Genomic DNA, 16,711 nt, shown 5'->3' with positions numbered 1-16,711 from the left:
GTCAAAATCAGAATGTTATGCACGATGTATCCCTGCTGTCAGGGGATCCCCATGCCCGATGCAAAATGCATGTGTTAAGACTTTCAGGATGGCTATAAGGGTTGAGACTAAATTCAGAGCAAATAATATTGCAAAGGGCAGGTGCTATGGCAGAAAAGACTTTTTTTCTAGGTCCCACCAGACAGATTTTTTTAATGGATGGGACCTACAGCATGAGTCTCCTGCCAGGTTTGATGGGATGAGTAGATGTAATCAAGGAGAGGCAGTCCCTCAGATAACATGGCCTCATGTCATGTAAGGCCTTGAAGATCAAAACCAGCACCCTGAATCGTACCAGGAGACAAATTGGTAACCAATGCAAACTCACGGACCAAAGGTGTAATGTGTCTTTTTAGAGACATATATCATTGCCTATGTCATTGCAGCTGGAGCTTCTGGATGCTCTTCAAAGGCAGCAGCATTGTAGTAATCCTTTTGGAAGATGACCATAGACTGAATAATTGTGAGCAGAACCTCATGATCCAAAAACAGGGGCAACTGGTGCATAATACAAAGTTGTACAAAGCGCCCCCCCCCCCTGGTGTATAGAATGCACAAATGATCTTGGGGCAAAAAGGGAAGAGATGCTACCTAGGTGTCACGGCTCCTTCACTTAATAACCAAGAAAGAAACCACTCAACTCCATGTTTCAGAATTAAGTGTACTTTTACTGATTATAAACGATGAGAAGCAAAGCAAAGCTGGATCTGAGCAAAAGCGCGTGAAAGCAATAAATGTCAATACATGATTCATTCCCCTACCCTTGTACCCCAGTCCACAGTCCAATCATATATCACCACAACTGTCAGGTGGGAGACATCTTCAAACATCATCATCAGGTTGGAATACTGGACAGTTGGCCATGTCGCGAAACTCCCCTCCTTCCACATGCGCAAACGAATGGTGAGAACAACTTCCAACTAACAGTTCTCCTGTACAGATTATTTTCCCCACCCAAATACCATGCCCTCCCTCCCCGTTTCAATGGCAGCCAAAAAGCAAGCAGCAAAACAGAGGCTGACATCCGGCCCTCCTCCAGAAAAGGGACGATCACGCCTGCAGAAACGAAAAAGCACAGACAAACAAATGAACAACATAACATAGAAGAAAAAGGGAAAGGGAAAGAAAAGAGAAATCAATGGAGGTCAAGGCTTGTCTGGGTAGGCAGAGTAGAATTTACGAAGAGGTCGAGGGGCCCGTACATGGGACTTAACGACCCATTCAGCATGAGAGGGAGGAAAATGCTTCCATGCCACAAGATACTGAACACGATTTCTACGTTTTCGAGAGTCCAAAATTTCTTTAATCTCAAAATGTTGCTCACCCTCAACCAGGAGTGGGGCAGGTGGAGCCGGTAAGGGAGTCCGCAACAGAGAAGTGCATTCTGGCTTTAGGAGGTTAACATGAAACACAGGGTAGACACGATTAAGATATTTAGGCAGTTCGAGATGTACAGAGACAGGGTTGATGACTTTTATAATCGGGAACGGGCCAACATACTTGGGGCCCAATTTCTTAGACCTTTGAGAGGTCTGAAGAAACTTGGTGGATAAATATACGTGATCGCCAACTTTATATTCCTTTGGCTTTGCCCTCTTTTTATCTGCCTGTTTCTTGTGTGCCTGATGCACAGCATCCAGTGCCCGGTAAGCCAAAGGCCACATCTCCCGGAGGCGATCACTCCACTCGGAAAGGGATAATAATTGCGGTTTTTCGCAAAGAATCTCGGGGATAGGCACAAAATCATGTCCGTACACCACCCTGAAGGGCGTAAATCCCGTGCTGCTGTGAACCGAGTTGTTATATGCTACCTCAGCATGAGGCAACAGCTCCACCCAATTATCTTACTGGTAATTGATGAAACAACGGAGATATTGTTCCAGTACAGAATTAGTCCTCTCAGAGGCACCGTTAGTTTGAGGGTGGTGGACAGAGCTTAAGCCCTGGGCAGAACCAATTAACTTCAGAAACTCCTTCCAAAACAAGGAGGTGAATTGGACCCCCCTATCCGAGATGATGTGGTCTGGCATCCCATGCAGACGATAAATATGTGTAATAAACAATTTAGCCAGGGATTTAGCGGACGGGATCTTGGAACAAGGAACAAAATGAACCTGCTTGGAGAACAAGTCAGTAACAACCCAAATCACTATATTTCCTTGACTTTCTGGCAATTCAACAATGAAATCCATGGAGATCTCCTTCCATGGTGCCTCAGGACGGGCTACCGCCTGGAGCAACCCTTGAGGCTTTCCTGGTGGACGCTTTGCTGCAGCACAAGTGGGGCAACTAGCCACATAAGATTCAATGTCTTTTTTCAATGAGGGCCACCAAAATGGCCTCTTGACGAGATGCAGGGTTTTCACAAAACCAAAGTGACCGGCCATGCGAGAGTCATGAGCACGCTGAAGGACCATGGCTCTAATGGTTGCGGGAACGTACAATTTAGCCCCAATCCAAGCTAGGCCATCCTTCATGGTGCATTCATCCGTATGTTGGCAGAACCAGTCATCATCTGCAAGAGCTCCTTTGAGCTTTGTAACGAGGTCTTGTGTGACTTCCAAATTGGAATTGGCCTGGCTTCTGGTGACAACAGGAATGGCCAGGCTTCTCATGACAGGTTGGACAACACTCAGCTTTGAACTGTTATATTGAGGAAGTGTGGACAAAGCATCCGCCATAAAGTTCTTCCCTCCTGGGATATATTTCAAAGTGAAATTAAATCTATTGAAGTGTTGTGCCCATCGCATTTGTTTAGGGGATAGTTTCCTGGGGGTTTTCAATGCCTCCAAGTTTTTGTGATCAGTCCATACCTCAAAAGGGTGTTTTGTCCCTTCCAAAAAATGGCGCCAGGTCATTAAAGCCCACTGGACAGCAAAAGCTTCTTTTTCCCAAATAGCCCATTGCCTCTCAGTTTCTGTAAGCTTACAAGAGGTATAAGCGCAGGGTTGTAACTTCCCTTGTGCATTTGCCTGAAGTAGTACTGCCCCCACTGCAACATCACTAGTATCTGCTTGGACCACAAAAGGTGAATCCATGTCCGGATGTTTGAGGACCGGTTCAGCTGCAAACAGACGTTTTAATTTCTCGAAGGCAGCCTGACATTCCATAGTCCAGTTCAAGGGTTTACTCAGTCTGGGTTTCGCCCCCCTTCAATTTCAGGAGGTTTGTAATTGGCAGAGCAATCTTGACAAAAGAAGGAATAAATTTACGATAGAAATTGGCAAAACCTAAGAAGCTTTGTAACTGCTTACGTGTGTGGGGGGCTGCCCATTCGGTGACCGCTTTGACTTTTGCTGGGTCCATTTCTATCCCCTTGTGGGAGATGCGATACCCCAGGTAGTCCACCTTTTCCTGATGAAATTTGCATTTGGACAATTTAGCATACAGTTCTGCTGCGCGATGTTTCTTGAGCACAGTGCGAACCAGTTTCACATGTTCTTCACGTGTTTCCGTGTAAATAAGGATATCATCCAAATAGACCATCACGCCTTTGTAAAGGTGGTCATGTAAAACCTCATTAATTAATTGCATGAAAACAGCTGGCGCCCCCTGCAGTCCAAACAGCATAAAATTGGAAACAGCCAAGAGGGCAATTAAACTGAGTTTTCCATTCATCCCCTTCCTTAATTCTGACTCGATAGTATGCCTTTCGCAGATCTAACTTTGTGAAAATTTTCCTCTTCCCCAATTGAGCTAGCATGTCCTTCAGGGGGCGTAGCATATCAAATGCGTAACCATCCTTTCCTCCAATTTATGCGTGGGTTCCATTTACGTAGCCAGGTAATCCCAATATAAGGGGTCGGTCCATCCCTGGGGCTACAATAAAATTTATCATTTCTTAGTGGGTTCCCATCCACATCTCAATAGGTTCAGTAACAAAATGAGCAGGGTTTCACCCCCCAAATAGAGCCATCTAATTGGCAAAATGTAATTGGGATTTTCAAAGTTTTTAGTCTTAATCCCAATTTTTCTACTATTTCCGGGCTCATAATGCATCGTGAACAACCGGAATCCAAAAGAGCTGGAATTTTCTCTTGTCTACCAGAAGAGGGCACTCTAAGCTCAACTGGGACAGTTATGGGCCCCGAACGGGAACTTACTCAACGTTCCGTCTCATCAGAGTCACTGTCATCGGATGAGCTGAGCGTTTTGTTTTCTCCTTCTTCCGGGTTGAAACGCCGAGAAGGATCCTCCCCTGTTAAGGCTGGTTCCTTCCTTCTGCTGGGAGGTTTCTCTAGCTTTTTCTCTTTCTGGGGGGGGTGGCGCTTTGGCTGATCTTGACTCGGCAGTTTACGGCCCGATGCCCCTCCTTCCCACAGTGGAAGCACATGGGAGGCTTGGGTTTGCCTGTAAATCCACCCTTCCCCCCCTTTCGGCATTCTTGGGAGGGGTTTTTTGGCAGGGGTGGGATTCCTCGCCCTCCCCTTCTCCTTTGTAATGAAGTCTGGCTAGGTCAATTTCCACGTCAGCAGCTGCTTCATACCAGGGTTGCAATCTACCAGGGGGGGTGTCTCCTGTTCAGACATTGCTGGTAAACCTCTTTGTTTAATCCATCAGCGAAACGGTCTAGCAAGGCTTCTTCAGACCAACCCCTCATATAAGCTGACAGCTCCTGAAATTCTTGCACATACTCAGCCACTGATCTTTTCCCCTATCTAAGAGTTGTAAATTTAATTCTGGCTCTGCGTTCAGTGAGGGGGTCATCAAAATGCTTCCTCAAAGCTGCCATAAATCCGTTAAAGTATCTTAAAAGAGGGGAGTCATTATTATGTAGCCCCACCATCCAGTCCGCTGCTTTTTTCTCCAAAGCCATTAATACAATTCTCACTTTAGCTTCATCAGACCCCAGATCTTGGCCATACATCTGCATATAATTCCACACATAAATTAGAAATTCTTTAGGGTCTCCCCTGTATGTCACACTTAAAGGAGGAATTTTAGCCATTCGGCGTCTGCGAGGGCCCCCCCTCTGCTCTTGGAATGTCTCTAGCCGCAGGGATTGGGGTCGGCGGTGGGTCATCTTGTGCAATTCCCCCTTCATCCCCCCCAGCCTCTCTCAAACTAGGCAAAATATACCTTCTCTCTATTTCTTCCTCAAGTCCTCTGTCCATTCCACTCTCTCGAGTTCGGCGCTTTTCCCACGCTCCTTCGAGAAGTTTCATGGCTTGGGACATCATGAGATTTTCCTCTTCAAGGCTTCGCCAGTCAGCTGCTGGTTTTCTGGGTCTCCTTACCATAATCCCAGTTAATGGTTCTTCAGATTCCTCTTTCTGTCCCACTCCCCAAGTCCACCTGGGTCGAACAGATTGTTCCTCTATTTGCAGGTCGGCCAACATTTCCGTTACCGAAGGAACTGCAGCCGCTCCCATGTCTTCCTCTTGATCACTGCCATGGAGGGACATTTTTCAGCATTGGGTTCACCCCCCTCGGAAGGTGTTCGCTCCGGGATGGGTGCAAAATGAGATCCAGCTTAATGTCACGGCTCCTTCACTTAATAACCAAGAAAGAAACCACTCAACTCCATGTTTCAAAATTAAGTGTACTTTTACTGATTATAAACGATGAGAAGCAAAGCAAAGCTGGATCTGAGCAAAAGCGCACGAAAGCAATAGATATCAATACATGATTCATTCCCCTCCCCTTGGTACCCCAGTCCACAGTCCAATCATATATCACCACAACTGTCAGGTGGGAAACATCTTCAAAGATCATCATCAGGTTGGAATGCTGGACAGTTGGCCTTGGCGGGAAACTCCCCTCCTTCCACATGCACAAACGAATGGTGAGAACAACTCCCAACTAACAGTTCTCCTGTACAGATTATTTCCCCCACCCAAATACCATGCCCTCCCTCCCCGTTTCAATGGCAGCCGAAAAGCAAGCAGCAAAACAGAGGCTGACATCAGGAAACAGATGAGATGTACAGCCCCAGTGGCTTAACGTTAGGGAAAGAAACTTAGAAAGGACCCTTCCTCATGGATCAATCAGTTAAAATCGGCAGGAGGAAGTTTGTGCCTTCAGATTTGCAAGATTCTGTTAATGTAGCCTTCTTGTAAAATAAAATTAGTTCATCTAATCCTGTTTCCTGTTTGATTTTCCATAATGTCAGAATAGGAGCCTTCCTTTTGCAGCCTCCTTCACAAGTCCTTTGGAATCATGAAAGAGTTGAGGAATTCTCTAGCTGGTTTGTGGAGGAGGAATGCTGAGGAAGAACTCTGTTTCTCAGGCAAACTTTACCTGATATCGGATTTCACTGAATGCTTTTTTTATGAAAGGGATTATTACATTATTTTGTACATGAAAAATAGCCAATAGTTTAATATGATCCTGTAACTCCATTAAAATTAATGTAGTTCTCCTATTAGCATAAAAATGTGTTGGTACAAGAGAAACAAAAATGTCAATTATTTTTTGTCTATCATTATTCAAAGGAATGTTAGATTATTTTCTGCTCATTATTTCTTTTCCGCATTGTTGCCATTATTTGTAAAGCCAGGAACACTTCCTCAGTGCCATAATTTTTAATGCAGAAAAGCAGCAGTGGGAGCACTCTGACAGGTTTTTCTTTACATGCTAGCCTAATGAAAACAGATCTTACAGTAGTTTGCTTTGGTAAAGTAAAGACTTTGATCAAAAGTTACCTGACATTACAAACTTTTAATTAGATGGGTGGGGTTTCTCAGAGGCTTGTGGACTTTTATTACATAAATAATAACAGCTTATAATAATTGGAATAAATACAAAAATAATAAATTGGAATATAAACATGAAATCATAAGGTAAACACTGGAGCGAAATGTAATGAATCTTTTATTTGTTTTATCTCTAGCTGATAACAAGACCAAAAAGAAAGTAGCCCATCGGGAGAGAAAACAGGATTTCTCTGCCTTCAAACAGACAGATAGTGAAATGAAGGTTAAAATCTCACCACAGTTGCTTTTGGCAATGCACCGTTTCCTAGCAACAGGCAAGTGTGGTTTATTAAAGTTCTTATCTTATTAGGATCTAACTGCTAAATTGTTAACAGAATCAATAAAATAGTGGATGGAGTAGAGAAGCTGTGTTAGGGAATTGCGTATTGTATCTCCTTGTTCATTATATTCTCCTCTTATATTTTATGTTCAGTTCTGATAGAAATTCTGAGAGCTTAACAGAAATAGAGCTTGTACAACTTAAAATTGTTCAAGAAGGCCAGGAGCAGCATCACATTGCTTTCATAGACTTGATCAGACTAAAACTGAACTGGATGCCAGTAGGAAAACCATGTAACTTTCTTTGCCTTTCATTTAATTAAAAATAGTTGCTGGAGTGAAACAAACATGCAGGAGCACTGTCTGTTTTCTGCTTTTAATAGATTAACAGAGTTGGAAGGGACCTTGTAGGTCATCTAGTTCAACCCTCGCCCAAGCGGGAGACCCTACACCATTTAAAATAAACCTTTCCCTTTTCTCTCCCTCCAATCTCCATTCCCTTTTTTCTTTTACATGTGTGCCTTTTCCCTTTTGGGAGAAAAAATATTTTAGGCCAGATTTCCAGAGGTAGAGAAGAGCAAAAAAATGGAAGAAGGATGTCTTCTTTAATTGCTTCCTCCATTTCTGGTCTCTCTTTATGAATAGACAGATATTACCTCCAGCCTAATATTGCCCAGATCGGTTGATAAATTCTTGGGCAGTCTGAGCAGTGACATGAACATAATGCACATGGCACAAGACAGAGGTAATAAATAACAGAGATGTGTTGGCCTGAGATATTTGCCATTCCACTTTTATATTTATTTTAATAATATGGTAATCAATATATTATGTCTTAACAAATGTACTATACATTATCAATCAAGTTGTTTTTATGTTTTCAGAGGTGGAAGCATTTGGCCCATCCCAAATGTCTGAAAAGATCCTCCTGAGGTTACTAAAGCATCCCAATGTGATTCAGGAGCTGAAGTACGATGAGAAAAACAAGAAAGCCCCTGACTACTACCTCTATCAGCGAAACAAACCTATTGATTACTTCATTCTAATTTTACAGGTCAGACCTATGATTATAAGCATTTGTTTCTCCTGCAACTCTCCTCTGACCTGCATGACTATTCAATGACATTCAATGAATGTTCGAAGGGTCATCATTATTCCTGCATTACGTTGTTATTTGTTCTGCCTGCATAGGGCAACTTAAGATTTGGTTAAGCAAAATACTATTCATCCTAATGGTGACTGAATGGCTTTTAAAAAATAAATGGCAGCTTCAGAGGTATTGGCAAAAGGTCCATTGGTAAGAGTGGAAGCTCTTTTTTCAGTGCAAATACTGGGAGGATGGAGCTGTGCTGGTTTAAAATATCAGGGAGAGGGCAAAAGTCAAGACAACAGTTCCTCCTTCCAAATTCTAGTCTGAGTCACTTTTTTAGAAAGACTTCAATCGACACCATCTTATTTAATGGGAAAATTATTATGTGTCTATTAAAATTTTGGGGGTGTCTGATTAAAGGAGCCTTGTATTTAGGAGTAGAAAATACTAATACTTTGAAAAAAATCATAATTAATTGATAAATGTCAGCTCTCTCTGGTAAACCAGATAGGAAACATGACAAAATGAACTAATTCTACTTTATTGTAAGGCTACATTAATAGAAACTTGCAAGTCTGAAGACACAAATTTCACTACTTGGTCCAGTGAAGTGGGTCTTTCTTACATTTCTCTGACATAAAGCAACTGCAGGCTCCTGCTTCTCTTGTCTGATTGCTTCCTAGGCAGCATCTCCTCCTCTTTTCCCCCAAGATCTTTCATACATTCCATTACAATAAAGCAGGAGATGAAAGAAAAAGGCACAATCTGAAAATGACCGAAGAAATTGCTGTTGACCCTTTTGAAGAAAAGGTGAAAATATTAGCCTATGTAAAACCAGGGCCATGTATTACATTCTTATTCAGTTATTCAATGTATTGATCGCCATACAATTTTAGATATACTCCTAATTAATATTAACTACTTTTAATGAACCATTAAAATCATCCAATTAATTCCATAATTTAAGTCCCTGTAGATGTTTTCAAGTCACCATTTCCATTGTTCACTATGTTGACTAGCGATACTGAGAATTGTAAGTTAGCAACATATGGAAGATAATGTTATCTGAATTTTGGGTTTTGGCATCATCAAAATAGAGTGAAAACCAAATTATTTTAAAGTAGTGGAAATAGAATGGAAACAACTAAGCAGCAAATATGCTTGAAAAATCACATTTCCTTCCAAAAGTAAATATTTTTAAGTCAATAACCAGAACAGATGACATTTTGATAAAATCCTGGTATGCATATTATTAACTCGGGGCATTATTTTATGGGTAATCTGTAATACGAATTGGACTAATCTTAGTTTTGCCTAATAAACTAAACAATTATGTATACTGTAGTAAGCAAACAGCACCACCTACCGGTTTGCTTTTAAAACAAATGACAACGAAAAACCAAACAATTTTGTGGTCTTTAGATCTGCTGTTTGACAATACTATTTAGTTTAATGCATTACTTTGGTGTTTTTAAATAAAACTGAAATCTTCTACAGTATTTCCACTTAACTATTATAGTTTTGATATTTTCACAAATCAATTCACAAGATAGTCTGAATGTTTGTTAGGAACAATATCTTTTTCATTGATAAAAATAATTTGATTTACACAAATTTGTTTACCTCAGTTATCTATGCAGATGCTATTTTTAGAGAGAAAAACAAACTATGAATTCTGAAGCCTTTGTCTGATGGCCAAAATAACACAAAGAGTCATTAAGTCATGAAGGAAATTTGAAATATGGTTGAGATATGGTTTAATATATTTTATATTATAATTGCAGCTTTACTTGTTTTTATGAGGTATTTTTAAAAGCCTTTAAAATTAGTCATGAAGAAAAAAAGTTGCAAATCTGATCTTATTTAGCTTGTTTAATAATATATATTACTTTTTATTAAAAACTATTTCTGTATACTTAAAGAGTATATTTATTTTCATTTTACTAATCTTGTATACTGAATGTACATGTTTTAAAATTCAAACAGACTTTTGTTCCAAGAGTTGTTACTTATATGATAGATAAAATACACAGTAGAAAATTCTAATAAATAATAGAAACTCCTTTGCTCAACATAAACATAGTGACTTGTTTTATACTAAAAAGTAGAAGAATCTTCTGTTCTTGGGGAAAATATTTTTTTTAGTTCCACACACAGAAATATACTTACCAATTTTGGATAATAATTTATGCTTTTGATGTAGTCAGTGAAAACCTGTGCCACAACGTATATATTGCATAAAATTCCTTATATAATAAGGTGCTAAGAATGATCCCACCTAATGAATGTTTAAGCAAAAGCGTTTTAATCTTATATTTCTAATATAGTTGTTTTCTTGGCCTCTGTGAACAGGATCATAGTCTATTCTTGAGTCATTTATCTACTTAAGTCACCTCTAGCTTTGAATGAATGAATTCTTTGTTATAGCCAAAGGCCTACAAGAAATAAAGTCCAGACAGTAATCCAATACTGAGTTACATAATGAATAATACAGTGTGAAACAAACAGATTCTAAGATAAAAGCAATGAGGAATAAGTGCTATAGCTAGAGAAGGAACTGGTTTTGATAGTATACTCTTACTATTTATTGCTGTACTCCACATGTTGCATACAGAATTTGGCTGTGTATAAGATTGAGGAATTAATCTGGGTGCCCTTGAAAGTTTACTAAATGGAATATAATTATCATTATGTAAATTCCTTTAGAATTAACATTATTTTATTTATTTATTTGTTTAAAAGATTTGTATGGCCACCTATCTAACCACTTAATAAAACAATCATAAAAACAATAAAAACTGTAAAATAATAAAAACCCTGAGCCATAATTGTACCTCTTGAAATGTCCCCCTTGAGACGCCTCACAGCAGTTTCAATTGTAATCTTTCCATAACTTCTATGCATGCAATGTCAGCATCTCAATAAAAACTGAAGTTCTGGAAGACTAGAAAGGTGTGTGTGTGTGGGGGGGGGGGGGGGTCTGTCAAATCACCAGATCACCAGTGGGAAGGTAGGAGCAGCAGAAAAGGCATACTTCCAAGACCCTACAAGATTTCAGGGAGGGGACCTTGAGTGTGCCTACCCTATCTGATCTAGTGGGTGTATATTCTTAGAGACAGGCAGCCCCACAAATAATCAAGCCCCATGGCTTGTAGGGCTTTAAAGGTGATAACACTTGGAAGAAATCAGGGATCCAGTACGGTTCATACAATAAAGGTATAACATAGGTGAGCCTATGGGCACCCAATACTCTGGGTGCCGCTGTGTTCTGGGCCAGTTGTAACTTCCAAGTGGACTTTTAGGGGAGATTTAGAGTTTTACAATAATGCAGCCGTGAGGTAACTATTATGTGAGTGATTGTGGTCCAGAAAAGAATGCAAACATAAATCTGTAAAAAAAACTCCCCTTGCCATGGCTATATATGCTCATTAAGCAAGAGCAGTGAATCTAGGAATCCCCCCACCTCAAATTGCACACCAGCGTAGTTCATGGAAATGCAATCCCATCGCTAGTCAAAGATGGCAAGTCACCATTCCCTGGTTGGCCAAACACCCAATGCCAATCTGGCAAGATTAGTCTGGGTTGAGTTGAAGTCCCCATCCAGACCCACATAGCCTCCAGGCACTCAGAAACACTGCAATAGCATCACTTGCCCAGCTCCAGTAGAGATGTACTGTATAATGTAAGCCTCATTATATACAGCATTGTGTGAAGACATTTCATTTGTATCAAGTGTCCTTGAGTCAAAAGAACAAGTACAAACTTTTTTTGGCTCGTTGTAAATCTGCCTTCCAGAAGAGCAGAAGAGCAAATGTGAAGTCAAGCTTGAGAGAAGGCTTTGTGATGATTTGGGAGTTCCAAGGTGGCAAGATTCCATTTCCAGGATGCAATATTAAAGACTAAGGTCAACTCATTTGCTACTCAGCATACCAGAAATTATTGTTCAAAAAGTACCCTTATAGCTAAAGCTCTCGGGAAAGGATTTGTCAGTAATTTAGACTCCGACTTGAAGATTTTTAATGGTGCTCAAAATTTGTTTATAACTCAAAAGGATTTTACCTTCCTCTGTGCTGAGTCTATTTTTCTCTCATTTGCTAGATCTAGTCATTGTTTTATTACCTCATATCAAAATGTAAAGAAAATAACTTCGAGTGTAAATCCTTCTTAAGATTTTTGATCACTTCAAGGGATAGTTGCTTTTTAAAGAGGATGATGGTTTCTCTACTACTCATGCAGACTTTGTGAAATGTACTGTCAGTCTTCCTATAAAGAAAATTCTCATTATCTTTCTTGGCACTTCTTAAAAATTAGGTCATTAAAAATATAGCTAGGAATATCAATGACTTTTTTCCATTTATACCCATTTTGTAAAAAAAATTCCATTTTTCTTTTTTTTTTGAAATTATAGTCATTTAAATGGGGGAAAAAACCACACAAATCAAATGTAAATGTGAGTGTGGGTCATTCTGTCTTGGCTATTTATATCCCTACAGGGACAAGAACGTCTGTCATAAATCATTGTGGTCATAAGTCAAAGTCAGATCTGATTTTATGACCATTTTACAGGGGGTAGTTAAGTGAATTTAGCTTCCCCAATGGGTGTTGGCAAGAAATATATATCACATGACCGCAGAATGCTGTAAATGTGTGCTGGTGGCCAAGTACCCAAATTATAACCATGTGATCAAGAGGGTGTGTGATAGTTGTAAATGTGAGTACTGATCAGTTTTCCCAAGGCTGTCATAACTCTGAACTTGGTTAAACAAATGATCATAAGTCAAGAACTATCCTAATGTACCAAATGAAGCCGAACAATTACCTTTTCTGTTAATGGACCTCTAGTGTTCTGAAACTTAGATCAAAGAGCATTCTCTCCCAAAGCATTCGCAGCTGTAAGAGGGTAAAGCCTCATGTAATGCAGTCCATCAATTCAATGGTTGAACTCTATAATTGCCAATTCACACAATCACACAATTTGACTAGGTTTGAGAATCAGTGTAGTGATTAAGTTCCCATTTAGTCATGGAATTCAATGAGTGTTTTTGGTTTAATTACTGTCTATTATTCCAAAGCACCTTAAAATGTTTTAAAAGAAAGAAAGATACTGTCTGTATTACATGGTGAAGGGTTTCACAGAAGGCCTCAGTTTTATTTGGATTAGAAATTTTTTTGATCTTTTTTATATAGAAATATGTAACAGTATATCTAACAAATTTGTAGAATTTGTACTTATAGAAACACTGCAATTGTCTATTGCTGTCTTTAGGCCAGTATTTAGGGTAATATAGCTATGACACTTTTGATGATCTCTTTGTATTGTTTCTCAAATGTGTTGGTGGGATGAATTCTTGGAATTGTGTAAAGCTTTATTCTGAGAGTTAGAACTCATTCTATTTTCCATAGAAATTTTGGTTGGGTTCACACATTAAAAGTTATAATATAATTTGTTTGGTTTTAGCTCATAATAATAAGCTACTTCAATTGCATTTTCTTTAATAAGCCTAAGTCAAAGCAACTTCGGTGTACCACCATGTGTGAGCCTTGCCTTTCACAGAATTTTATCTATCGAGGTGTAATCCTATTTTACACAGGAATTAAAATTAAAGCATTCTCAATAGCTGGATATCCACCTTCATTTAAATAATTCAATCAAAAGAGAGTCTATTACCTTCTTTGATAATTGATTCGTCTATTGTGTTGCTCTCATGGTTAGAAAGATTTTCCTAATATTTAGTATGAACTGATTTTACACCATTACTCTTAGTCCTGTATGCTATGAGAACTTTCTTCAGGTTAAAAGTTTGATCATATTCTTTTCCTGATAATGCATTTAATCCAGTTTGCATTCCTGCTGTTGTTCTGGTCCTACCATAATTTTTGACCACGCTGAAAAATATTTGACAATGAGATCAACTCCTAACTAATTAGAAAAACTTATCGGATTAAGAAGGATAAATCTTTGAATGTTTGTTTCAGAAAAATTTATTCCTGATTGGCATGATGGCTGTAATATTATATCTCATACAGCAGTGTATATATCTTTATATAAATGATTTATTTATTTTATTTGTTGAATATATTTCTTGTCTTTTTTCCAGGAGCAACATATAGCTTACAAAGAGAAATCCATTTGTCCTCTGAGCATGATTGCACCGAGAAAAAGTGATTGTCTCTAAGTCACCACTAAGTTTCTATAACTAAGGGTAGTTTTGAACCTAGACCTTACCATTCCTACTTCAGTCTCTTAAATACTATTTCACACTGATTCCTCGTGGTTCCATTTGATTTTCCACTTTAGGACCATGTCCAGGCTACTCTTTCTCAGTCCCATAGAATACAATTTCCACGGGATTGCATTTTCAGCTATCTTAAATCTTATTCTTTCTAGGATCCTCCTGAATTTCAGTCACGCAAAGATCTTTCTGCCATTCAAGAAGACATCCTATCATATTGACTTCATGAAGCCTGCTTGGGACGAACCTACCATCAGCCTTTTCATGGCTCAGAGGCTTTTTACACTTTATAATAATTACTCTTAATGTTATTTGTTCAGCTGACTATGAGATGGTGCCAATTATTCATTTTTCTCAGTCACTTTTGGAAATACCTCCGCCTTCCATGGAAACTTGTGTCTCTTTTCTTTGATGGACAGGATTTACCAATAAGACTGTTGACCTTTCTTTGCTCTTATTTCCATTGGACTTACAGTGGGATATACATTTAGGCTTGGATCAAATAAATAATTGCTGGTTGGTAACAAAATGACATCTGTTATATAGAACCTCTTTGCAAGTTGCTTAAAGTTTTTAGTTTTTTTGGAATTAATCCACTCAGGTCACCTCAGAGAGCCATTGTTCATATAAATAAGCACAGTAACATTATTCTCTGTCCATGATGCAACTTACCTTGCAAATTTTAGAAAATATGTATTCAGCATTTTTGTAAAAATGCATCCTGTCAGAGAAGACAATGAAACTTCCATCTATCTAAAATCAGTCACATTCTTATATATAATAACTGTATCATTGTGGTAGACAACATTATTAAGGTTTTGCTTTAATAAACTTGTCTTCATTGAGCCAGCACAGATATTTCTATGTCAGAATTAAATCAGGATCCCTGTTGCAAACTTTTCTCCATCCTTAGAAGAAACCTCTCCTCTATGTTTTTTAAATTCACTTCTCTTTTGTCTCAAGATCATTTTGAATTTTCTTTTCTTTCTTATAGAATATTAACATCAGTTTGAATCATCTACTAATTTCATAAATCCCTTCTATTTCTTCATTCAACTCATTAATATTGATGAAAATAGTCCAGGACTAAGCTTTGTGGTATCCTATTTTATATCTCACTTCAGTTTGAGAAATTAAAATTCAGTTTCAAGAATGGTTTTCAAATAGTCTGTAGACCCATATTATAGATGCATGAATCAGCTGATACTTGCTAATCAGATTGTCACAGAGTAGCTGATGATTTTTTTTGCTAGTCAAGATACATTTATTCCTAATGCATTGACGCAGTCTATAAAGAAAGCTACCTGGTAAAATAATAAATTAGTTTTGAAAAATTTGTTCTTAATAAATCCACACTTTTAGTATTTCCCATATTATTTTCAAGTCTCTTAACATTAATTGCCTTAAAAACAAAACCTTCCCAGGTATCAGACTGACTGGTCTGCAGTTCCTTTTTTCTATAAGGACATTGCATTCCTTCTTCTAGTCATCTGTTATTTCACCTGGTTTGGAGAGTTTTGGCCAGATCTTCAGCAATTTCCTTTTGTTCCCTAGGATGCAATCCATCTGGCCCTGGAGATTTGAACTCATTGAAGGTCAGTATCTGACTAATATTTCTCACAAGCTTGAACTAGAAACCTGTTCCTTCCTCGGGTTCTTCATAATTCCCTGGTGGAACACATATTCTTTTCTCAGAGAAGACTGAGCTAAAATAGGAATTGAATAGTTTTGCTTTTGTTATCTGTTATCATTTGCTATCTTCAGTTAGCAGCTGGTGTACTATTTTCCCCTCTTTCTTTTATTTTAAACATACCCAAATAATCTCTTTTTGTTATTCCCGAGATCATTTGCTAATTCATCTTATTCTGAGTTTTGCTTTCCTGATATATTCTCTGCAAATTTTGGTTACCTGTATGTAGTATTCTTTAATGATCTAGTAGCTCTCTGTTCATTTTTCCTTTAAATGCCACTTTAGCATTTCTAAATAGGATATTTGAAGTGGTGAATATCACTCGTTTGCATCTGTTAAACCCTGGTTCCATTTTAAAAGCATTCATCTCTGCTAACATTCATAGACAGAAAGAGAAAAAGCTATTTAGATTTTATCCTCTAGGCGGGACCCCAACAAAGAGAAAAGCACTGCACCAGTGGTGGGTTTCAAAAAATTTTGGAACCTCTTCTGTAGGTGTGGCCTGCTTTCTGGGTCCACCGGTGGAACCTTTTCTAACAGGTTCGGTAGATTTGACTAACCGGTTCTACCGAATAGGTGCAAACTGGTAGGAACCCACCTCTGCACTGCACTCTTCACAGCTCTCAGCTGAAGAAAGCTGTCAGCCCTCATGTATGAATTCTCACTTTTAGAGTGGTAGATTTCT

The 16,711-nt window shown here is 38.8% G+C and overlaps 1 protein-coding gene across 1 annotated transcript in view; it reads left to right on the top strand.

The window, feature by feature from the left end:
- CNNM2 (cyclin and CBS domain divalent metal cation transport mediator 2) overlaps positions 1-16,711 on the top strand; it is a 137,795-nt gene that overhangs the window by 107,452 nt on the left and 13,632 nt on the right. The window contains exons 3-4 of the mRNA XM_032225003.1: positions 6,872-7,009; positions 7,898-8,067. Coding sequence (XP_032080894.1) covers positions 6,872-7,009; positions 7,898-8,067 — 308 coding nt within the window. The remainder of the gene's footprint in view (positions 1-6,871; positions 7,010-7,897; positions 8,068-16,711) is intronic.

This window comes from Thamnophis elegans, chromosome 10 (assembly GCF_009769535.1).
Source record: "Thamnophis elegans isolate rThaEle1 chromosome 10, rThaEle1.pri, whole genome shotgun sequence".
Classification (NCBI taxonomy): domain Eukaryota; kingdom Metazoa; phylum Chordata; class Lepidosauria; order Squamata; family Colubridae; genus Thamnophis; species Thamnophis elegans.
This window is presented reverse-complemented; position numbering and strand designations above follow the sequence as displayed.